The sequence below is a fragment of the Ostrinia furnacalis genome, unplaced genomic scaffold, assembly GCF_004193835.3.
Source record: "Ostrinia furnacalis isolate ACB-3 unplaced genomic scaffold, ASM419383v2 OfSCF3159, whole genome shotgun sequence".
Classification (NCBI taxonomy): Eukaryota; Metazoa; Arthropoda; class Insecta; order Lepidoptera; family Crambidae; genus Ostrinia; species Ostrinia furnacalis.
Window position 1 is genome coordinate 185025 of NW_021133398.1, and position 26216 is coordinate 211240.

Here is a 26216-nt window from a genome sequence, read left to right on the forward strand (position 1 = left end):
CATGGTTTTCCCTTCATTTCGCCTTTCATGTCGCGACCCCCCAGGGGGTCGCGACCCACAGGTTGAAAAACACTGTTCTATATCATCGGAATCATTGTTATCTTATTTGATTTATATTCTTACTAGCGGCCGCCCGCGACTTCGTACGCGTGAATTCCTTTTTTCCCGCTAATTCCCGTTCCCGTAGGAATTTCGGGAATTCCTTTCTTAGTGCACCTCTACGGTACCTAAGCTACGTCCCTTCCAAATTTCAAGTGCCTACGTTTAGCCGTTTAGGCTGTGCGTTGATCTGTCAGTCAGTCAGTCAGTTTCTCCTTTTATATATTTAGATTAAAATATTATGTTTATTTCCAGGCCCATCAGTGTTGGAGATCATTAACAACTTGCTGACTAATCTACGAGCTTCAGTTGCTAGAGATTCTGAGGTAACTTTTTATACTAGAGACATAGATAATTTATTTTTTATATATTTTTGTATTTTTGCTGTCACTTGTGTAGGCATTTCTAGGACAAGTATAAATTAATGTACTACTTTTTCTGCAAAAATAAAATCCAATAATAACTTAACAACGATTATTTTGTTGCTCTAAAACTGTTATTTGTCCAGGTATTTTAAGGATAAAATCTGTACAAATTATTTAAACTCAAAAAACTCCTGAAATAAACTGGAAGCAATAAACTACTGAGTGTTGAGTAAACTCATTTATTATTTTGCCAGTTGGCTTTTAATAAACACTTTTCCACTTCCCAGTATACCACTGCTTCAGGAAAATAAATGAGCCAATGCTGAGAAGAAGCAGCGCAAGAAACTCAGTCACTATTGTTTGTTTTCCTGCAAAAATAAAATCAATTACATACTTAACACTCTAAAAACTTTTCCTTACAGAAAGAAACAGACGAGAAGTTATACCAAGAAGCGCTCATCAATGCGTTGGGAGAATTCGCTGACCATCTCCCAGACTTCCAGAAGATCGATATCATGATGTTTATCATCAGCAAAGTGCCCAGTAGTCAGCGTGGGAAGAGCACCAAGGCTGATGCCATGCTGCAGACTATACTGCTGAAGTCGCTGCTCAAAGTTAGTATTATAAGTGACGGTAGTACACTATAAGCGATGGTACACTATAAGTGACGGTCTACTGTAAGTGACGGTACACTATAAGTGACAGTCCATCCACTATGTGCTATAAGTGACGGTATACTATAAGTGTCAGTCCATTCACTATAAGTGCTATAAGTGACGGTACACTATAAGTGACAGTCTATCCACTATGTGCTATAAGTGACGGTCTACTATAAGTGACGGTACACTATAAGTGACAGTCCATCCACTATAAGCACAGAATAATAATAATGTCTATCACTTCTTACTTCTTTTGCTAAGGATCACCTCGTATCTGAATCGAGGTCATAACTCCGATCATAATAGCATGCGTCATCTTTTTTTCGGTGGTCTTGTGTCATCATATGAGGCTCACAGTAAGGGGTAAAATTTGTAGATGCAACGTAGTTTTATAAATTAGCTCTACTATTTCTCTGTTATGTTTTTGACGCCTAAAACCTCCACCTCAAAATTTTCTAATCCCACCAAAATTTAACCTTCAATATATCTTCCAGGTGGGCACAACGTATAAGACAACAGAACTCAGCAAGGCATTCCCTGCAGCATTCTTAGAGGCGTTACTCCGCGTTTGCCACGCGAGCGAACCCGCGGCGCGCGCTATACTGCAGCGTATATTACACACGCTGCTGGACAGGCACGGGAACTCGCCCGCGCTTATAACGCCGCAGTAAGTTGTAGCAGGCCTGTTCATCTCCGCGAGTTTACATCGAAAACAAAACACGCATGATGGCCCCGTACAGGATACTATTCGACAAGGCCTCACATACGAGCGAACATTGACTCACGCATGCGTATTCTTGTGTATGATGGAAGAAAATAAAGAAAATAGTGTACTAAATACTGTGCAGTATTTAACTGCCTAAATAATAATAAAAACAGAATGTACTTTTTTAAGTTGCCTCAAGACGCTGAGAGGTAAATAAGAAGTTAATATTATTCATGATAATTCATGCTAAATCATGTATTTCCTCCGCCATTTTCCGCAGTTTGGCACCTCACGTCACATCATTTTACCGAAGTCAGCCCTATAGCTTCGGCGCAGTGCCGATCACTGACGTTTGTCAACAAAATGGTGCTTGACTCTTGAGACAGGCTAAATTACACCATATTGTTAATGACATTGAGCATACATTTTTTTAAATACCTTCGCGAAGTAAAACTTATGTACGTAGTACTTATTATTATTCTGTGGTTGTAGTTTAAGTCAGTTTTAGTGGTTCTATCAAAGGATTTATGTTAGCCAGACAAACACCTTACACATATAAAAATACACGAACAAAGTAAATAATAGGGATGTTTCCTGGGTAAAAAAGCAAGAGTTTTAATTAGACCGTCAGTTAGCTTATCAAAAACTACTCGACACGTATTTTTCACTTTTTAAAACTAATGAAAATGTAAAGAGATAAAGCGTGCCAAAGTTCTAAAGAAAAGGCCCGTGACGTCAGAGAGTGCGTAAAAGTGCAGAACTTTGTGACGTCGCGCGGAACTACAACGCACTATAACTTTGTAATTATTTAATAATGAGGGGAATAATGAACAAAAAGTTCATTAATCCCCGTTGACGAGGATTGTCAATGGGGAATAGTGGAATAAGCCCACTAGTTCCTGAGATTAGCGCGTTTAAGTAAACTAAAAGTACTTTATGAATTAAAAATGGTTTTTAGATTGGAATACGCGGAATTAGGCCTGTCTGTGGAGAAGTGTTCCCGCCAAGACCTGATCTTCATCAGCAAGCATGGCTACGCGATCTTCAGCTCATTGTATGACGGTAAGTTTTTTAATTTATTTATAACGACACAATACTGCCCCAGGAGAGGCCTTTGTCCAGCAGTGGACGTCTTTCGGCTGAAACATATCACATAATACTATGTAATATGTTACTTCAAACATGTTTCTATTTTTTATGTATCTGTCAACGTGAAATTGTGAACTCCGTCAGTTCATAACATAACGTATGAGATTGTAAACTAACAATGGGCTAGGTTAAGTTAGATTATAATCTGACGGAATTCATAGTTTTCCGGTGTCATTTTCATCTGTGTAATGAATGCAGAACGTTGTTTCCAGTAACCAAAATCGAATATCATTATCATCATTAATAATTTCAGCCACAGGACGTCCAATGCTGAACATAGGCCTCCCCCAATTATTTCCAAATTGGCTGATTGGCCTGTATCCACCGCCTTTTCGGTTTACACATTAGTATCGGCCTGAGGAACAAAATGCACTATGGGTTGATTCTGGGCAGCATTTTTAGTCCACTGGCACTATCCTTTGTGTAAAATAGAACTGCTAGAATCAATACATCCTTGCTAACTTGCTAATTCTGTAAACAATATTAGAAATCTCCGTTAATATACTGTAACTAGCGGCCGCCCGCGACTTCGTACGCGTGGATCCCGTTTTACCCCCTTAGGGGTGGAGTTTCGTAAAATCCTTTCTTACCCTACGTCATAACATCTACCTGCATGCCAAATGTCAGCCCGATCCGTCCAGTGGTTTGGGATGTGCGTTGATAGATCACTATTTCAGTAACTGCTATAGTCTGGTCCGTGAGCATGTAGAATTTTGTCCAATGACCCCAGGCTACTTATCCTTATCGCTCGCGCGTAATGAGGGTTATCGTTTTTATACTTAACAGTTGGCACCCCTGGCGATTGACAGGACCTTACTCTACAGTGGCGCCATCTTGATGAGTGCAAATGCGATAGTCCTCCTACCACTTTAGCGCTCACCAGTTGGTGCCACTGTCTTCGCTACTAGCAAGTGACAGGACCTTACTCTACAGTGGCGCTAACTGGTGAGCGCTAAAACGATAGCCCTCATTATAATGCTGTCGCGACTGTGCGACGCGCGCCCGCAGTGAGTGTGCGAGCGCGACAGCAACATAATTACGTGCGAGCGACAAGGATGGACAGCTTGGGGTCATTGGACGGGATTCTACGTGCTCACGGACTGGGCTTTAGAATCAATAAATTTTTGCTAACTTGCTAATATTCTGTAAACAATATTAAAACTCTCCGCTGATACTGTAATGTCTTTCCTTAGGTTTACAACTGGAATCGAACACGCTAGAGAACATAGAAGCGATATACACAACGCTGGCCCTACTGATCATCGAACTGGCGTGCGAGGAGACCGTCTGCGACATACTACAGCTGGTACTCGCGTGAGTATTTATTTTACCAGCTTTTGCTCGTAGCTCCTCTCGCGTTAAACTTTGGACCCCGTTTCATCCCTTTAAGGCAGTGGTTCTTAACCTTTAAGTCACGAGGGACCATTTTACCAAAGGATGATGGGCATATTGGGCGTTAAACCAACAGAAACAAAAAGTATACTAAATTAAAGCTTAATACTAGTACTTCATTTCATAGTATGACAACAATCCTGAAATACGCGGGGATACGGAGATAGGGGTCGTTGAATATGCAAAGTTTCCATAGTATTTCACATCACATTAGGGTAATAAAAATAGTATTAGGTCAATTAGATTGCTTTTATCGATCATATTGAGAGTATTGTATCATATCTTACTATAGATTCTATCGATTTAGTAAGTATGTATACCGAATAAATCATAATCGATTATTCGATTGCAATAATCGATTATATTGCTGAAAATAAGGAATTGAATTAACAATCAAATGATAGTAATGATGGTAATCAATAAAATCGATTAATCGAATTGTTAATCGATAAATCGATATTTGGCAATATCGATTAATAATCGATCCGTGATCGATTATGCGACAACACTACAACTTAACTGGTAGAAATCCCATTGAAACATGACTGTGTTCATGTCATTTCTCTAAATGGTACCTAGGTATGGTCCTACGCTTATAATGTAGAACATGGTTTAAATATACCATTTGTTGGCCCCACTCCTGAACTGTTGGACATAATAATGGATAAATAACTTAATGTATTTAAAATGTAAGTAGATAAGTATATTAATTAATAATATTTTTTGTTTGCGCAATAAAGCACCTATTACTATTACACATTATGTCAATTTCCAAGCAAACCCGGGAGTTTTTGGTAGTTATTTATATGAAAATATATTTCTGATATTAAGTCCTAACAAATAATAGTAGTTACATTTCTGTTGGTTTTACGCCCAGATTCCATAGAAAAGTGCCCATCATCCTTTCTGTCTTGTCAGGGACCACTTTTTTTTTCAAATTCCTATGAAAGGGGAGGTCGATAACTCGACTCATCACGTCACGTCACTTGTTTATTACGATATCTTCGTGGACCACTTGGAATGCCTCCAAATCAAATCAAATCAAATCAGTTTATTCGCGTGAAAAGTGGTCTACAAGTTCTTACAATATTAAGATGTCCGCACAGTCCACCAGAAGCTGGCATGCAAATATTGTTAACATTATATTTATAACATTAAAAATTAATAACATTATATTTATAACATTAAGGGCTGATTTTTCAATCGTTAGATAACTTATAACTGAAGAATAAGTTTGGCACATTGACAGTTTCAGTATGGAAAATATGTCAAAATGTCAAAAATCAGCCCTAAAATAATTAACAATCCAGGGACCACCAGTAGTCCGCGGACCACCTGTTAAGAACCACTGCTGGGGTGAATTTTGGAAAATCATACTTCTAAGTATCTGCGTTCTGCGGTGCAATCCGTTCTATGGTTTGGGCTGTGTAATTATGAATGAGTCAGTAACGATGGTCTTTATCCTCGTATACACAGACTAGCGGCCGCCCGCGACTTCGTACGCGTGGATCAGATTTTTTCATACAAACGTTTTTTCCCGCTAACTCTCGTTCCCGTGGGAATTTTGCAATATCCTGTTGTAACTAAGCTTTAAGTTTACTAAAGTACCTGCATGCCAAATTTCAAGCGTCTAGCCTAAGCGGTTTAGATTTTTCATACAAAAGGATTTTCCCGCTAATTCCCGTTCCCGTGGGAATTTCGGGAATTCCTTTCTTAGTGCACCTCTACGGTACCTAAGCTACGTCCCTTCCAAATTTCAAGTGCCTACGTTTAGCCGTTTAGGCTGTGCTTTGATATGTCAGTCAGTCAGTCAGTTTCTCCTTTTATATTGTTAGATTTACCTTACGGTATCCACATGTTTTCCGATTAAAAGCCAATAAATATCCACTTACGTTCAAAGTGAACTTCTTATGTATGTGGTAGGCCACAGGCCTACATGCCTTTAGTTTGTTTACTAATAGTGAGTATTGTTAGCAGCACGCAACAATAGATTATAGCATCATTTACTGATCACACGTAATTTGTCTGATTGTCACCGCGATCCTATTATTTTCGCTGTGCAATTTTTGTCTGGAATTATTTCGCTCCATGAACTGAACAGTAGATTTTTTGTGCAGTAGGTTTATTAATGACTAGTTTTTGTCTGCGATTTCGCTCAAGTTAAGGGCGATATCACAAGAGCAATTTCTCGGCAAAGTGAGAACACATTGTGTGCGCTGGTATTCCAGGTTCGTTCAATCTTTGTACAAATGTAGTGGTCCCCTGGATGTGCATTTCATGTCCCTACCCAAATTCAAGGCTACAGCAACCGACTCTATATCATAATAATTTTACTTATGCTAACTAAGCAGCAACTTATATTTCTTGCAAGCTGTGTATACCTCTAAGTGATAGTGCAATTACTTAATATTTTGCGTATTTTTTAACATATTGTGTATTGTTGTACCTATCGTTGGTGTACCTAATAAATAAATAAAATAAATAAATAAATTGTATAACACTTCCGTTTCATTCCTCTGAGGTGTAAATTTTTTAAATTTAAGAGCCACAACACACAAGCTATTTTTAGCATCGGCGATTTTGCGACTTCATGCGTTCGGACGTGGTATCGGAATGGCGTGTTTTAGCGACTGCTGTCGCTGCGTCGAGATTCCGAAAAGCGACTCAATCGCCGCATTTAGCATTTTTAGGTTCAGCCAAACCAACGCGTGCGGCCTGTGTGAGCGACGGCGATCAGTAGAAATCGGTAGTATCGCCATCATGCACGCAGACTGCACGCGTGGTTTTGACCGTTCCTTATTCCTTTAGGTGTGCGGTGTTGAATTTTGAAAATGTCTGGTGTAAAAAAGTGGCTAAATCACCGATCGCCGATGTATCATTTTTTCTTTTGCATTTTGTAGCTTGCCGAATTTTACTGTACTGTAAAACTTTGCCGCAACCCTAACATCATTTACACATTAAGTATAGCCTGACCAGGAACATAAAAACCCTCGCCATGTTGCGGAAAACTAATGGTACTAATTTCTTTTAATGGCAACAGTAACTGAAAACTTCATTGACATGTCACCTTGCATGTCAGTCTATTGTTGTCAAAGTGTAAACAAACTTTATTTTAAATGTGTGCAATTGATTTTGTGAATTAAATTGCTAAAATATTTTTATAGTCGTGAAAGAAAAGTGGTTCACGATGTGTTAATGTATTTGTCGAAGAGAAATACTAAGGGTTCGGACAATATTTTCATTGAATAATGTTTCCGACAAAGGTTGTCAAATTGACTGACATGTTTATCGTATAGTACAGTCCACTATGAAAATTAGCTGTAGTCTGTTTCAACTACCTATTTTAAAGTTTTTTGTCACTTTCTAAGTTTTGAATTTTATGGAATTGGGAAAGAAGTACCGAGTTTGAAGCGTTCATGAGCAGACATTGCAGTTGAATATTCATGTTCTGAATTTGATTATTGATGAATAATAAAATAAATCCTACTAGCTCGATTGATGGTTTCATTTAATTTATTTAAACCAGGTTACTTTTAATAATATTTTTCGTTAATTTATGAAAATATAAAAATTAGCCCGTAATCCTGATACATAAATTTAGCCTATTAATTTAACACATGTACGACTGTACTCGGTGTTGCACTATCAAATGCAATTGAAGCGCCTCTATGCCAGGGTTTTTATGTTCCTGGTCAGGCTATAATAGTTTAATTTTTTGGAAGCTCTGCAATTTACTACTTTAGATCCTATCTGTGGACAATGGTTCTGGTTGCATTGTTACAAAATTTTCAAATTATTAAGATTTAGTACATAAGCTCTCAATGTAACTGTTTGTTGTCTACACTAATATTATAAAGAGGAAAACTTTGTTTGTTTGTTTGATTGTAATGAATAGGCTCAAAAACTACTGGACTGTTTTTTAAAATTCTTTCACCATTCGAAAGCTACATTATCCACGAGTAACATAGGCTAAGTTTTATTTTGGAAAAAAATAGGGTTCCGTAAAATTTTAATATGTAGATAATGTAGTCCACGCGCGCGAAGCCGCGGGCGGAAAGCTAGTCCCAAATAAAGAGAGAAAAAAAATCATGTGTCTTGTGGCTGTAAGCGTTTTTTGTTTTTATTTTAGCATCCAGCAGTCAGCACTATCCAATCCGGTGCTGGGAGTAGCCCAGCAGTGCCAACTGCACGCGCTCGTGGCTTCACTTCTAGCGTTGCTGCCACACGTTATGCGTCTGCAGCGCCTTGGGGACTACGTGCACAAGGTATACTCAAATATCATCAACTTATCATCATCATTTCAGCCACAGGACGTCCCCTGCTGAACATAAGCCTCCCCCAATGATTATTACACCAGCTCTTTCGGTCTCCAGAATCCAGGATCACGACTCTCTATAATCTAAGGAACTAAGTGCACAAGGTACATTACTACGTCATCATCACTAGGTCATGACCACAACATCAATACCACATCACTAGTTTATCACTAGCTCATCTTTAGCACATATCTAGTACTTCATCAACTCATCTTAAATTAATCACCTGCTCATCCAGCTTACCACCAGCTGATCATCTGCTCATCACCACCTCATAACCAGCTCACTACTACCTCGTCACCAGTTCCAGTTCATCACCAGCTCAAGTCTCCTAAAGCTGAAAAAAGACACTATCATCAGATCATTATTGCCCGTTTTCACTATCAATCCCTAATTTTTAAGTAACCCCTATGAAAACAAAATTCCTGTTATGTGTTACCATAGGGGTCACTTAAAAATTAGGGATTGATTGTGAAAGCGGGCATAAGTCTCAGAACCACGACCCCAGCATCCGAAGAAGAAGTTATGCTTTTTCTGTCAAAATGTCCACTTTTCTTTAATATCAACTCGTGTGTCTCCACAGATCATCGAATCCCGGAGCTCGGAAGCACCTCAATTACTGCCGCCACTACGCAGCGAGTATCCACAGCTGGCACCCGCAGACATGCCTTCCAGCCTGCCCTACCTCATGGTGGACCAGGTAAGGGAATAGGGACTAAAACACCACTCTATTTATTTATTTATCTACTCCTATTAACCCCTACTCTTCCCACGGGTCTGTCGTAAGAGGCGACTTAGGGACCACATCAAATAGAGAACGGGCAGCACCGCTCTCTGAAAATCATCAATCTTTTAAACTGCGATCTCCAACCCGCCTGCCAAGCGTGGAGATTATGGCAAAACCCTCCACTACAGTGGAGGAGGCTCATAGTCCAGCAGTAGTAGTAAAGGGCTGTTGATGATTTATTTATTTGTACTGAGAGACTTTTCATGAGCTGCCATGTTGAAACGCTAACGTATAAAAGTCGAAACATTTGCAAATGTGTATTGCACATCAGTTCAGTGCTGGATTACCATTCAAAATGTCTACAATAAGGTTTCTGGCAAAATAAAATCCACTCGTAGAAATTAATAAACTCAAGTGTTGAATACACTTCACGAGAATAATTACACACAGCACTAGAATCGTATCTGAACTGAGTGTGAACCAACGGTTTCGCGATAGGAACGTCCGTCCCGAGTGATAGTTGAACATAGACTCGCTTAGCTCAATGATTCCCCCACCAACACAATTCCGTTCTCGTTTCGTTACTCAATTGACTCCATCGTAATAACGTTACGGCGTTCACTCATTTCCGGTACTAAAGCCCGGTCCGTGAGCACGTAGAATTTTGTCCAATGACCCCAAGCTACCCATCCTTATCGCTCGCGCGTAATTATATTGCTGTCGCGACTGTGGGACGCGCGCCCGCAGTGAGTGTGCGAGCGCGACAGAAACATAGCGCGAGCGATAAAGATGGGTAGCTTGGGGTCATTGGACAAAATTCTACGTGCTCACGGACCAGACTATACATTAATCAATTTGAGAACTTATTGCTAAATTATCGCAAAATTAAGAAAATAAATTATGAAGACTGCGTGCGACATAGACATTTATTAAAATAAAGAATACTTAACTGTTTATTTTAGATGGCAGTCTGTGAGTGCCTGAAGGCAAGTGGAGTGGAATCAGCTCGTCTGCAAGCCGCTGCCCCGTATGCAGGAGGCGCCGCTTTATCCTTGGCCCATAGACATAGCTGGGTGGAAGCCGGTAAGATATAGTAACTTATACCTTATCTGCAAGGACTTAAGTCCTAAAGTTCCTTAAGGCCAGTGGAGTGGAGTCAGCTGGGTGGAAGCCGGTGAGATCTACTACCTTAGATATTGGTTGTCATATGCTGAAAGTTCTATACACAGTTGACAGGACATCAGACTATACATATTTGTTGCAATATAGCACCAAATACAAGTACATAGAGTACCACAGTGCTTACCTTGATGTGCCGTCATTTTTGTCACTCATAGACATGCTTTCCTAAATCATTCATCATCATCATTTCACCCATAGGACGTCCACTGCTGAACATAGGCCTCCCCCAATGCTTTCCATGCTGCCCGGTTGGTAGCGGCCTGCGTCCAGCGCCTTCCCGCTACATTTACGATGTCGTCGGTCCACCCACAAGGTGGACCGACGTCCCACGCTGCGTTTTCCAGTACGCAGCCTCCACTCTAGAACCTTGCCGGCCGATGGGGCAGCAAGGTTTTAGAGTGGAAGCTGCGTACCTAAATCATTACACACATCTAATTTCATCTCAGTTTTTGTGGGTGTCGAGCCTTACTCGGTGAACTGACGACGTGATAAAGGTCGTGGGAAGCGTCTGGATGCGGGACATGCAGGACCAGTCATTGTGGAAATCCTTAGGAAATTCCTTTGTCCAGCAGTAGACGTAATTGGGGTTGAAGAAAGTTTAAAACAATATACAAATAGGTACAAATTTTTTATTCAGTATCAGGTTACATTTATAACAGGGTTTCGATTGGGGTTTTCTTTTAAGTAAAAATAGATACTTGTGTTAGAAAACCCCGCTCTCCATACAATGATTACATTAAGAAGTTATACAGCTAGAAAATACAATGCATATCTGTTGACTTATTTTATAAGGAGGATTGTGTGGACGCGAATGTAATATGTGTGTGTGTGTGTGTGTGCGTGCATACGTGCGTGCGTGTGTGCTTGCGTGTGTGTGTGTAGTTATCATGTAGTAGTAATTATATAACCCATTTAGTTTATTTCGAGCGAGCAAAAGAAGACTCCGCGAAGGCTAGTCATATTATTATATTCACCTTGTATGTTTGTCTGTTCAGGGGCAGCGCAAGGCCGCGACAGTTTAGCTGATATTGCGGCCGGGCCCGCGGCGGAGCCCGACAGTGCTAACAGCTCGCCGGGTGTTCAAAGAGTAAGTGTATGCAACGAGCTAGGGCCTAGGCATATCCATCGTGAGACTGCTTTTTCACAAGACGGGACTGTTCCCACCTCTCGTCCCCACCACTGTAACTTTTCCATGAGAAATGTACTAAGTAATAACTTTATTTAATTAAGGAAATATTAAAGAGTCTTATTGGCACATCTTGCTATGTGGTACGTTGAGCGACTGCTTCTCTCACTTTAGCCAGGACAGACGCTGCATAGACTGAATATTATAGAATAAAAAGTAAAAAGAGTCTCCGTCGCCATCGCAAAGAAATGATGCGCATGTGTGCAATAAATTAGTGATGTTTCAGATTGTCGATAAAATAAAATACTCAAGATTAAAAAACAAAATTACCTCTAAAAATATGGCAAGGATGCAAAGTAACACCCTGTATTTGCATATACCCCTCAGTCTGGTACTGGTAGTTCTGGCACCTCTATCCTCCGCTCCCCTGTTATACAGTGTGAGTCACGTTAAAGTGTACATATGAAAATAGATGAAACTAGACCTATTTTTATCGACAAAAAAGAGGTCAAAAAATTTTTGAGTTTTTTTTTATTTTTTACAGAATTTTTTTTCTTCCAATTACTTAATTGTAAAGAAAACGTAATAACTTTTAAAGTAAGCGGTATATCCTGATAAAATAAAAACAGTAATAATGCTAAATAACAGGACATACTAAAAAAAAATACATAAAATACACAAAAAAGGCCAACAAATAATAAAAAATGATACTTTTTGAAAAAAATCTGCTTTTAAATTCGTGTTTTTTTGGTTATTTGATAAATTTCTCCAAAAAATGCCCCTATAACCGGTGGTTTTTATTACTTTGTATTATTCTCTATCGTATTATCTTTGTAAAACCAAAAATCGCATGTCTCTATCCCCCTAACCCCTCCCCCTCCCCCCTACCCCCTGTCCCCAGCAGCCGCAGCACGACGCGCTGGACGAGGAGTACCGCATGTTCATCGAGAAGTACAACCACAACCACCGCCCCACCATGCAGAACTTTGGCACTTATGTAAACGGATTAACATTTGGTTTTCATCGACCCGTCTAAAGCCCGGTCTGCGAGCACGTAGAATTTCGTCCAATGACCCCAAGCTACCCATCTCTATCGCTCGCGCGTTATATTGCTGTTGCGACTGTGCGACGGGCGCCCGCAGTGAGTGTGCGAGCGCGACAGCAACATAATTACGCGCGAGCGATAAGAATGAGGTCATTGGACAAAATTCTACGTGCTCACAGACCAGACTTTTTCATTAGTTTTTTTTATTAGCGTACAGTTGTGATAGTGAATATTTTGTTCTACTTTATTCGTAAACAAGGAGGTTTTAATATTTTTTACCTTTTCTTGACTAGAAGAGTAGAGGTCACTTTCATTTCTTTTATTTGTCATAAATCAAATCAAATCAAATCAAATCAAAATTCAAATCAAAATTCATTTATTTGCTTGATAAGCGGTACACAGCAGATGTCCATATAAAAATAGTTCGCACAAATCACCACAACTGGCATGCAAATAGCTTACAACTACTTAATCTACGCAATTTAATAGACACATGCAACAAAACAGGAAACATGTGGGTACATACTACTGAAACTTAAAAGCATCAAAGTATTCCTTAATGGTGTAAAAACCCTTCCCAATCAGCCATGATTTTAATTTTCCTTTAAAAATATTTAACGGCAAAGATTTCATTTCTTCGTCCAACCTATTATAAACCTTAATAGCCATACAGTACGCATTATTAATACATAAAGATGTCGTCACGATAGGAAGGTTTAATTTATGAGGACGTCTTATATTAAAATTGCAAACGTCTTTTTTGGTTTGAAATAAGTTGAGGTTGCTTTTGACAAATACACATAGCTCATAAATATACAAACACGGGACAGTCAGCAATTTGAGTTCCTTAAAAAGTGGTCTGCAAGATGTTAAAATATCAACATTGCAGATTGCCCGAATACACTGCTTTTGGGCTATAAGTACCCGTTGAACATGGCATGAGTTGCCCCAAAGAATAATGGCGTACCTGAGAAGAGAACTCACATAACCATGGTATGCCTGTATGGCAACTTTTTTCTCACAGATTTTTGTTAGCCGCCATAGTGCATAAGCAAACGAATTTAATTTAGTGCACATTTTATCGATATGACTCTTCCACGAGCAGCGATCATCCAGTAATATTCCCAAGAATAAAGTCTGAGATGATTCTTTAATATCCTCACTTCCAAATTTGACTTGTAAGGGGACTTTATTTGCATTTTTATTAATAAATTGTATAAATGTCGTTTTGTTTATATTAGCATGTAGATTATTGTTATTGAGCCAGGTGATTACTTTATATATTGTGTCATTGATGTCTTGATTGTATGTTTTAGTATCGTTGCACGGTATGACAACAGATACATCGTCAGCGAAAAGATTACATTTAAATTTTATACAATTAGGAAGGTCATTTATATATAATAAAAATAATAAGGGACCTAAAATACTTCCTTGTGGTACCCCNCAGTCCGAAAAAAAAAAAATTAATCATACAGAAATAGTGTATTGCAGCGTTGTACGCTGATTGGATAGATGTATGGCGAATATAGTAATAGCGGTTTGCTTGAATTTAATGATCGACTTGACTGGTGAATGCTGTGTACATTGTATGTTCATATGGTCCGTATCGAAATGAGTACAAATTAAATCAAATCAAATCAAAATTCATTTATTTGCTTGATAAGCGGTACACAGCAGATGTCCATATAAAAATAGTTCGCACAAATCACCACAACTGGCATGCAAATAGCTTACAACTACTTAATTTACGCAATTTAATAGATACATGCAACAAAACAGGAAACATGTGGGTACATACTACTAGGGCATGTAATATCGGAAGGTTTTCAATTCCGATATTGGATTCCGATATTAGATCTCAATATCGGAATTCCGATATTAATATCGGAATTGAGTTCATGTGCTACAAAATTAATATTTGGTTATATTCGTAAGAATTCTGGATTGTTTACAATAAAATAATGATTTTAATCAAAATCTTTAATTTGGTACAAAACAGCACTTCATAAAATTGAAGTATTTTAAACCATTTTTACGTTATGGGTATCCATTGCATTTGGTTTTTTATGTGACAAGAGGCAAACGAGCAGACGGATCACCTGATAATGAATGGTTACTGATAATGAGCCTATATGGACTAGCAAATTTCAATTTCAATTTTCAATTTATTCATTCCAATTAAAGTGTTTTTGTAAAATCACAGGTATCAAACAAACTTTTACTCCTTCATTATATTACCCTGTTTTATGTTGGCGGAACGAATTTTAGAGTCATTCAAATCACGTGTTACAAAAATTGTAGAGAGTGGTAAAAAACTTGAATATGCTTGTAATTTGTTCCTTTTTGATTATCGATGTACAACTCACAAAACCACGAGCCACCATCATCATCATGTCAGCCATAGGACGTCCACTGCTGAACACAGGCTCCGATGCTGATTTTCACAATGGCCGGTTGATGGCGGCCTGTATCCAACGCCTTTCTGCTACCTTTATGGTTATGAGTCCTACGCTGCGCTTTCCGGTACGTGGCCTCCACTTCAGAACCTTGCTGCCTCATCGTCCGTCTGTTTTGCGTACTAAGGCAGAACCGTTGGAAGACCTTGTCACAATGCTCGAAGACCTTAATCGAGTTTCGATGATGAATATGGAAAAAACTAAGCTTATGTCGAATGTCCATGTTGCTCCTTACCGAGTTTCGGTTAGGAGCTCAATTCTCGAGATTGTTGACAAGTAAGTATGTCTTGTGTATCTCGGACAAACGATCAGCTAGGTAGTTAGATGCAATTTCGAGAAAGAGGTAAATCGTCGAATACGAAGACGAAAGTCTTCAATTAGTGTGTGTTACCAGTGATGATATACGGCTCGAAAACGTGGCCTTTGAATATAGGGCACAACGTGCTATGGAGACGGATAAGCTTGGTGTTTCTTTACGAGATCTAATCAGAAATGAGGAGCTTCGTAAACTAACTAAGGTCGCTGACATAGCCCGACGGATTAGCAAGCTGAAGTGGCAATGGGCAGGGCACATAGTACGCAGAACTGACGGTCCATAAGTAGTCCAGTAAAATTAATGTTTGAAAGGGAGTTGAGATGTCGTTCTTTGTTGACCAAGTACCTATGGCAATTGCTAAAATTGATTTAGAACAAGTTCAATTAACCATAAATAGTAAAGATATTAAAATATTTGCAGTGGAACAAAAAGTGATGGTGAGAGACATGAGAAAATCATTGGTCTTTGCCAATCATGTACTTTGGGCTTTGTGGCAGGTTGTGGCGAGTTTAAACGCTTTGATTAAAATCTCAATTAAAACTTTTATCTGATTCCGATATTACGATATTGGGTCGCTCAATATCGGAATTGAAATATCGGATCTGGCAGTCCGAGATTCCGATATTACGAGATTCCGAGATTCCGATATTCATGCCCTACATACTACTGAAACTTAAAAGCATCAAAGTATTCCTTAATGGTGTAAAAACCCTTCCCAATCAGCCATGATTTTAATTTTCCTTTAAAAATATTTAACGGCAAAGATTTCATTTCTTCGTCCAACCTATTATAAACCTTAATAGCCATACAGTACGCATTATTTATACATAAAGATGTCGTCACGATAGGAAGGTTTAATTTATGAGGACGTCTTATATTCAAATTGCAAACGTCTTTTTTGGTTTGAAATAAGTTGAGGTTGCTTTTGACAAATACACATAGCTCATAAATATACAAACACGGGACAGTCAGCAATTTGAGTTCCTTAAAAAGTGGTATGCAAGATGTTAAAATATCAACATTGCAGATTGCCCGAATACACTGCTTTTGGGCTATAAGTACCCGTTGAACATGGCATGAGTTGCCCCAAAGAATAATGGCGTACCTGAGAAGAGAACTCACATAACCATGGTATGCCTGTATGGCAACTTTTTTGTCACATATTTTTGTTAGCCGCCATAGTGCATAAGCAAACGAATTTAATTTAGTGCACATTTTATCGATATGACTCTTCCACGAGCAGCGATCATCCAGTAATATTCCCAAGAATAAAGTCTGAGATGATTCTTTAATATCCTCACTTCCAAATTTGACTTGTAAGGGGACTTTATTTGCATTTTTATTAATAAATTGTATAAATGTCGTTTTGTTTATATTAGCATGTAGATTATTGTTATTGAGCCAGGTGATTACTTTATATATTGTGTCATTGATGTCTTGATTGTATGTTTTAGTATCGTTGCACGGTATGACAACAGATACATCGTCAGCGAAAAGATTACATTTAAATTTTATACAATTAGGAAGGTCATTTATATATAATAAAAATAATAAGGGACCTAAAATACTTCCTTGTGGTACCCCAAATTTATTTTGTTTGATGTCAGATTTATATTTGTGTATTTCCATATTCGTGTCAATATTCGAGATTTCTACAAATTGCTTCCTATTACTTAAATAGCTGTTTAACCACTGATTTGCCATACCTCTAATACCATATTTGTTACATTTACTTAATAAAATATCATGTGATACGAAATCAAAGGCCTTGCTCATGTCAAAGAACACCACAGTTACAGGCTTGCGTTTATCCATATACTCAAAGATGTTCCTCAATAACATAAAAGCTGCCAAAGATGTCGATTTACCTTTTTGGAATCCACACTGTTCCTTTCCTATTATATCCATTTTTTGCGAGAAATTTGTAAGACGGATATGCATTATTCTTTCAAAAATTTTTGATATTGTCGGTAGAAGGGAGACTGGTCGATAGTTAGCTACATCACATCTGTCACCTTTTTTAAAAAGAGGCTTAATCACTGCCATTTTTAGTGGTTCAGGAAATATACCTGTACTAAGTGAAAGATTTATTAAGTAGGTTAACACCGTGACAATTTCCATTTTACATGTTTTTAGTATCTTAGTTTGTATCTCGTCATGACCAGTCGATTTTGTGTTTTTAAGTGAAGTAACCACTTTCAAAACTTCTTGTTCGTCAGTTGGAGTTAAGAAAATAGTGGCATCTTTGTATTGTATTTGATTTGAGTTATGACTGTGATTATTTAAAACTGAATTAGTCAAATTAATGTAATAGTTGTTGAAAATATTAGATATGTCAGTAGGATCATTAATTTCGTTATTGTCAATTAGCAATTTGTCAATATGTTTACCCATTACGTTATTATATGTCTTGTGTCTGATTAAGTCCCATGTAGCCTTACATACATTTTTACAGTTATCTAAATATCTTTTGTTTGCAAGTTTTTGAGCCTGGTATATGCATTTCTTAAGGTACTTTGAGTATTGCTTATACTTAATTTTTAACGAACCATGTCGTTTCTTATAATAGTGAAAACGAAGTTTTCTTTTGGTTATTGTGGATTTTTTTAAACCTTTCGTAAACCAATTTGTTGATTTAGTAGAAGGGTTTATTTTGATTCTTTTAATCGGAAAACATAAGTCATAAAACAATTTGAACTCTTCGTAGAACAGGTTAAATGCTGTAGACATTTCCTCTTCTTCAAAGACATTACTCCACGTTAGACTACTTAAGCACTCACGAAATTTAGAAATATTGTCTGGGTTGTAGTCTCTTATATTGCAATACCAGTATTTGGGAATTTTGTTTGGTATGACTACATCGAAAGTAACAGATTGTGCAGTGTCGTGATCTGATAAACCTAGCATGTGTGTTTCACCTACAGCTTCCGGTATGTTACTCATAATTTGGTCCAAACATGATTTTTTACGTGTGGGAGATAATATATGCAATACGAAGTTATAGTTAGCAGCAATTCTTTTTAACTCATATGAACTATTATTTTCCTTCAAAATATCAATGTTTAGATCCCCAGCAATCACAACTTTATACTTTATTTTGCGCTTTAATGTATCTAAAAGCTGTTCAAACATTCGGAAGAATATCGTTATGTCTGCCGTCGGCGTTCTGTAAATACAAACCACAATGCATTTGATTTGCGTTATTTCTACGCCGCAACATTCAAAAACAATACTCTTAGATAACTCTTTTAGAAAAGTCAACTCTCTTGTTTGGATGTCATTAGCAGTTAGAATGCAGACACCACCTCTTTTTTGATGGGACCTAGAGTATGATGCTGCCAAGTAATAACCCGAGATGTTGATATTTCCCTCACTACCAGCCTTCACAAACGTCTCACTAAAACAAAGCACTTTGAACTGTTTATTTTTTGATGAAAGTTCGTCTAAGGTCAACTCAACCAACTCTTTCTTACCGAGTAGCCCAGCTATATTTTGATGGAAAACAGAAAATGCGCTATTTTGCACGAAAAAAATCATTATTAGTTGGTTGTCTGCGATGTAGTTCTGGTTTAAGCGATTTATCTTTCATAAAGTATTCCGTTATTAGTTTTTGTTTAGGAACTGTAATCTGTTTTTGATTAGGTAAATTATTTATTTTATGTATATGCTGTAACGAGTAAATATTAGTTTTTTTATGTTTGTCTTTTTTTATTGAAATCTTTTTAATTGGCTTATTTCTCCTATTGTATCCCAGATATTTCCTGTCATAGTACATGTTATCAACAATAAAGTTTATTTTCTGGCACACTCTATACAGGTAAGTTCCATTATAACAATCAGTGTCATCGACTTCTACGAATTTGCAATTATTGAAATGTTTGCAATATATTTTCAAAGTTTCATTTAAATGTTTTTCATTTAAGTATCTGCTATGATTTACACTTAGTACAATTACAGTTTGTCTATGGTTAAATTTTAAGAACGAACACAATTCTGCAATTAACTTGATCGGATTACTATCACACTCGCCCATACTAACAACAATCACATCATTTGGATGAATATTTGAAGTGTCGGTCAATTTTAGTACTTCATTACAAGGTGCGTTAGGTTTTATACATGATTTTATACAATATTTCTCGAAATTTGTGTTTTCCCTAGACCGATATAACGCTGGACCTATTCCACTACATTGTTGTCCGCCTAAAATGTGTATTATGCTATTCCTCTGGGACGGTGTGTTTGTTTTCTCTTGTGTATTCTTCTGAGTCGATGCTGTCTTCCTTTCTTCCACGCCGTTGGTTTTTTTCATCGATGGCACGATCTTTTCCGGTGTACTATTTTCAAAATTCTCAGCCAAATTTATTTGTACAGTCTTCTCTATTTGGATTTTTTGACTTTTGTTTAAGTTTTTCGTACTTTTATTACTTTTTGGTGTAGATTTAGGTGTAGATCTACATATCGATTGTAATTGCTTGATTTGAAGCGAGTAATCAGATATCTGTTCTTTTAGACTACTATTTACTAGTAAAAGATTGTCTATTTCGTTGTTGGCTGTATTTAGTTTTTCTCGAAGTTGTTGCATTTCATTTTTTAATTCGTCTATTTCCTGTCTGTTATTTTGTAATATCTCTGGACAACTTCTATTGAGGGTGTCATTTTGTAGAATAGAACAGTCTGTGTCACTTTCATCAGTCAGTGAGTCAAATGAGTTTTGCAAAGGTATGTTACATTTCCTATGCGTGATGTTGTCAATTGATAAGTTACTGATATCATTACTGGGAAGTAGTTTGTGTGACTTTGATGTTGCTTTCGTACCTTTAGTTTTGACCACTTCATTTTGGATCAGCAGTATTTCTTCGCGCTTTTGTGTTGAAGTACTGCTCTTTCTAGAGAGCATTTTATTGCTTGCGTTACAGCTTTGACATACCCAGGTATCTTTGCGGGTTTTGTCCATAAGATAAAAGAGTTTTTCTTTATTGAGACAAACCAAATCATAAGCTTGTTTACATTGTGAACATCTTAGAAACTGTTTTTCTTTAATTTGTTTTTGGCATTTACCGCATTTGACTGTTGGGGCCATTTTCCAATATTTTAAAAATATTGAACACAATTTCAAAATAATGTCCTTCACTGCTGTGTGAATAATGTCCGCTTTGTTCGCGCGTCAATGGGCCGTACAGCTGCTCGATGCGGATGACTCGTGCGGATGACTCAGCGCCTGTGGCGGCGGCCGGCGGTGAGACCGAAGCGAGCGCGATGTGTAGCGTGTAAACATTACGTTCGTTAGGAATAATTTTGAATTGTTTCTTCTTGTAACTTCGGAACCAATACGTATTTTTTAACACTGTTTTCACCACTGTATAGCTTGATTCAATGTCTACATAACAGTATATAGCACGATATAGAGTTTTAACTTTTTACACCGTTTATAATTTTTAAAGCACGGAGAGAACGGTAACGTGTCTGCTTTCGACTGACACCCGACGATGAACGACGATGACTTTTGGAGTCATTGCACAACTCTATCCCTGTGCAACCTAATATCCCTAAATTAATTACCAGCTATAGATCGTTTCATCCACGAAAACGCGTCCCACCATTCTTCCGCTAATGTTTCAGTGTTATCAGTACACGCTAAATTATCCATGAGTGCACACGCACACTACAATAATGACACTCGGATTGCTCGGATCAAACTCCCCGTACCCCGCGCTTCACCTCGACCAAAAATGGCTGAGGCGCGTCTTCATGGATGAAACGATCGTGAAATATGATTTTAGTACCTTTGAAATTAATGAACTGACTTTTCGAAAAAGTGACGTTATAGCCACATAAAATCTGTGGGAGAGCCTCGTTTTGACAGCTCAAAAACAAGTGTCATTAACTAGTGAGTCAAGTCTCGTACGGTCCCTCAGGAAGCAGTGCCGCATGGACGCGTACTTCCTGTCGTCGCAGCGCTGCAAGCCGGCGCTGTTCGGCGTGCCCCTCCTCGTCGGGCTGCGCGAGGGCATGAGCGGCCGCGACATCTACGCCGCCGTCTGGACGCAGGTAACCTTAGAGCAGCGGTTCCCAAACTTATTTTGTCTACTGCCAGGCCTGTTCATCTCCGCGAGTTTACATCGAAAACAAAACACGCACGATGGCCCACCTACAGGATACTATTCGACAAGCCCTCACATACGAGCGAACATTGACTCACGCACGCGTATTCTTGTGTATGGTGGAAGAAAATAAAGAAAATGGGGTACTAAATACTGTGCAGTATTTAACTGCCTAAATAATAATAAAAACACAGAATGTACTTTTTAAGTTGCCTCAAGACACTGAGAGGTAAATAAGTAGTTAATATTATTCATGATAATTCATGCTAAATCATGAATTTCCTCCGCCATTTTCCGCAGTTTGGCACCTCACGTCACATCATTTTACCGAAGTCAGCCCTATAACTTCGGCGCAGTGCCGATCACTGACGTTTGTCAACAAAATGGTGCTTGACTCTTGAGACAGGCTAGATTACACCATATTGTTAATGACATTGAGCATACATTTTTTTAAATACCTTCGCGAAGTAAAACTTCTGTACGTAGTACTTATTATTATTCTGTGCTACTGCCCACTTTGAGAATAAATTCTTTTTAGCGCCCCCATTTGTAGTCAAGTGTCGAGTGCTCATCGGTGTCTAAGAGTCCTCCTAGTAAATGACGACTCGCAAGCCTCTACACAACGTCCCGTTTTTTTTCTGGGTCTCTTACCGCCCCCCTTTAAGCCTGCAGCGCCCACAAGGGGGCGTTATCGCCCACTTTGGGAAAGACTGCCTTAGAGTATAATGAAAAGGGAAAATACGGCATGTGCTTACGTTGTTGAAAAAACAAGGCCTTGACATCATGGCGAATGTCAAATTGTCAGTGAGTGTTCCGTCAGAAATGCTGTCGTGGCACGTCATTTAAGCATGACATATTTGAGACGCTTTTACCGTATTTTCCCTTTTGTTTGAATCAAAGGTTTCAACCTTTTGCTGGTACTGGCTGATTTTTACCATCATTATTGAGATTTATTGTGTCGAAATACTTGTACATGTCATTTGCTATTGTTTCATCACAGACGTTTCAAACTTCATAGTTATTTTTTACTGTCAAATCACTTACCTTCGCATTTATTTTATTTATTTCAAACTTACATGCACATAGAACAGTGTACATAAGGCGCATTATTGTAATACATTTTGAAATAATACCAAATATTGATCAAACCTGAGTTTTATTGGCTCCGAATGTTAGCGAAGACAAATTCAAAACTAAAGAAAAGTCAATTTTTCAATACTAGTCAAGTCCAATCAGTATTCGCCTAGAGTTTTGGCATTTTTAATGACTGAAAATAATAACTTCCATCGTTCTTACAGGTCTCGAGGCTACTCAGCGCGAGGCCACCTACGCACGAAACGTCAAATCATGCCACTGATTGGTGAGTTTAAAATAATAATCTAGCGGGTTTTAGAATCCTTGTTGTGGCAACCTTTGGATGTCTTTACTTGCCTACCATACAATGCCGGTAGTCTTCAAGTTAGCCCGCGTGTATGTAATTTAGGAATTATATTCTTCAATGAACCACACCCACTACAACTACGGGTTTTCAATGACCGCCTTCAATAGTTTTATCTTACTTTGATAACATTATCGTGCTCCACCCTTTTGTCGAGCATTTATTTAGATGACATCTTGGTCACACAATGAATTTCAATGCCACAAAAATCCCATACTTCTGTTTGAATTTGTCATTTTTACGTCAGCTCCCAAGATATATTGTGAATTTAAATACGTTAAGAGTCTATTGGGGGGTCGGTCCGAGTCCTTGGATGGTCTTTTAGTTTTAATGGGTATACAGGGTGTTAGGTAAATGGGTATATGAGCCGACACTAGCCCATGTTAACATATTATGCATTTAAATGGTATGGTAAAGTCAGAAATTTGATATCGTGATTTTTTTTTTTAAATTTTCATACAAAATAAATTTTATTAAATCTGATTTGTATGAAAATTTAAATAATTAAAATGAAGATATCAATTTTCTGACTTCACCATACCATTTATATGACCATGTTAACATGGCCTAGTGTCGGCTCATATACCCATTTACCTAACACCCTGTATAAAAGCTAGTTGTTGTATACAGCGACGACAGTCTGGGCTACGAGTTCCCGTTCACGCTGCGACTGGTGAGCGGGCCGCTGGGCGCGTGGTGCGGCGCCTGCGCCTGGCCCGCGCTGTGCCGCGGCTGCGCGCTGCCCACGCACGCCGCGCCGCTCGTGCTGTGCTGCCGTGAGTACTGTGACGTCACCGCGGGCGCGTGGTGCGGCGCCTGCGCCTGGCCCGCGCTGTGCCGCGGCTGCGCGCTGCCCACGCACGCCGCGCCGCTCGTGCTTTGCTGCCGTGAGTACTGTGACGTCACCGCGGGCGCGTGGTGCGGCGCCTGCGCCTGGCCCGCGCTGTGCCGCGGCTGCGCGCTGCCCACGCACGCCGCGCCGCTCGTGCTGTGCTGCCGTGAGTACTGTGACGTCACCGCGGGCGCGTGGTGCGGCGCCTGCGCCTGGCCCGCGCTGTGCCGCGGCTGCGCGCTGCCCACGCACGCCGCGCCGCTCGTGCTGTGCTGCCGTGAGTACTGTGACGTCACCGCGGGCGCGTGGTGCGGCGCCCGACTTGTGTATTGTGCAACGGACGTCGCATGTATACAGATGGCGTCGTGTGTATACAGCTGACTTCGTGTGTATACAGCTTACGTCGTGTGTATACAGCTGACTTCGTGTGTATACAGCTGACGTCGTATATATACAACGTGTCCCAAAATTCAAGGATAAGCCGGCGCCGCAGAGTGGACATAGTCATGACTGCTTTAGGAAAAATAAGAAAAAAAATCTATCTCAATTATTTTTTAAGTTACAGAATAAATTATGAAATTCGTCGAAAATTGACACCCCTTATGATTATATAAAAATTGTAGTCGAGTATGGAGGTGGCCATAGGAACTCTTAACGAAACGGCGGAATTACATCTAGTTTGGGTTCGTTGGACTTGTCTTTTCGAGCACTTTAGTGCTAGATGATGTTCAGGGTCCTGATGATGAAGTCAAGAGGTGGCAGGAGCTGGCCATAGGAACTCCTAAACGAAACGACGGAAGCTTATCGAGTTTGGGTTCGTTGGATTTGTCTTTTCGATCACTTTAGTTCTAGATGATGTCCAGGGTCCTGATGATGAAGTCAATTATAATTTTCAAACGAAGTCAAGCTTGTTTTTAAAAAAGTTTTTTTTTATTACAACTTTATTTTAAACTTTTTAGTTGTTTCTCAATCNCGACGATGATTCTGACCAATTATATCATAAATCTAACCAGTTATACCATAAATCTAACCAATTCAAACTCGCCCAGAACATTTAACGTTTAGATTTCGTTAGTTACACAGTAGCTTAACTGCAGCCTGAATTATATTCTGATGTAGATCATTATTCTCACAACTTCATCATTTACTATACAGGGTGGAATTTTGTAATGCCACCTGGAGGGAAAGTACTCTTAATACTCTAGATAGAAAATTTTACTGAAAGAAAACATTTTTTTAATTTTGAAAAGAAAGAGAACTGCATTTATAGATTTTCAAACATTTTTGAAAAATTCACTACCATACCATACAATTTTCTGTAACATAATTAAAATAATTCAAGATTTCATGGTTTTCCTTTCATTTGATTTATCAAGTTTATTGGGGAAATTTCATCCTTAAAGTTATCCCTAACGATCGATGTAATAAAAAATACAGGGTGTAATTTTTAACAGATTTTAGTTGGTTCGATTCCCGGGTGTAGCAAGCAAATTTTTGGAAATCTTTGAATGCAGTTCTATTTATTTTTAAAAATAAAGGAATGTTTTCTTTGAGAAAAATTTTCTATCTACAATATTAAGAGTACTTTCCCTCCAGGTGGCAATACAAAATTCCACCCTGTATACGACTAAATTGACATGGTGTTTTTATAAGCTCATCAAAGTAAGAATTTATATTTGGAGGTCATGTACGAGTAGCATGGAGTACTTTAGATTAACGTTTTGATTCTTCTCAACCCTTATCCACTAGTTACACCTTTAGGTTAGTTAGTTTTTAACCAGTATTGCCCACATTACCTTACCTTCCCACTATCCACCCTATTCCCATTCTCCCCCAGCGTAACGACAACGAGTTTTGGCACTGGCGTCACGAAGACAACGATTCCTATAGCGCACACGACATGCGCCGCGATCGCAGGCAAACCGCGGTATTGCACGTACACGTAACATACGTATCTGTATCGTATACATACGTTGTATCTGAGTAGACTCAACCGTGGATTTATGTATACGTAGTTTGAGTGTAAATAAATGTTGTATTGAGACGAGTTAACCGCTCGTATTGAACGTATTATGTACGTAGTATTTAAGTAGATCCGGAAATTGTATTGAAATTGATAAGAAAGTGGTTATGTACAGTCGACAGTATCTTACGCAGTTGCGATAGGGGCGACTTTGCAACGAACATGTATAGTCTGATGTGCTGTCGACCAACACATAACATTAGTTATGTTGAGTAGTTTTTTTTTTAATTCTTTATTTGATTTGGGGCTTTTATCCACATGGATATGTCAGCCCCATT

At 38.7% G+C, this 26216-nt stretch overlaps 1 protein-coding gene across 3 annotated transcripts in view; it reads left to right on the top strand.

The window, feature by feature from the left end:
• The window catches only part of stmA (Protein EFR3 homolog stmA), a 49790-nt gene that overhangs the window by 17558 nt on the left and 6016 nt on the right, over positions 1-26216 (top strand). For all 3 annotated transcript variants that reach the window (XM_028311052.1, XM_028311053.1, XM_028311054.1), the window contains 9 exons: positions 355-425; positions 887-1078; positions 1618-1790; positions 2788-2891; positions 4172-4292; positions 8500-8635; positions 9270-9386; positions 10376-10496; positions 11591-11682. In XM_028311052.1, the coding sequence (XP_028166853.1) occupies positions 355-425; positions 887-1078; positions 1618-1790; positions 2788-2891; positions 4172-4292; positions 8500-8635; positions 9270-9386; positions 10376-10496; positions 11591-11682 (1127 nt within the window). The remainder of the gene's footprint in view (positions 1-354; positions 426-886; positions 1079-1617; positions 1791-2787; positions 2892-4171; positions 4293-8499; positions 8636-9269; positions 9387-10375; positions 10497-11590; positions 11683-26216) is intronic.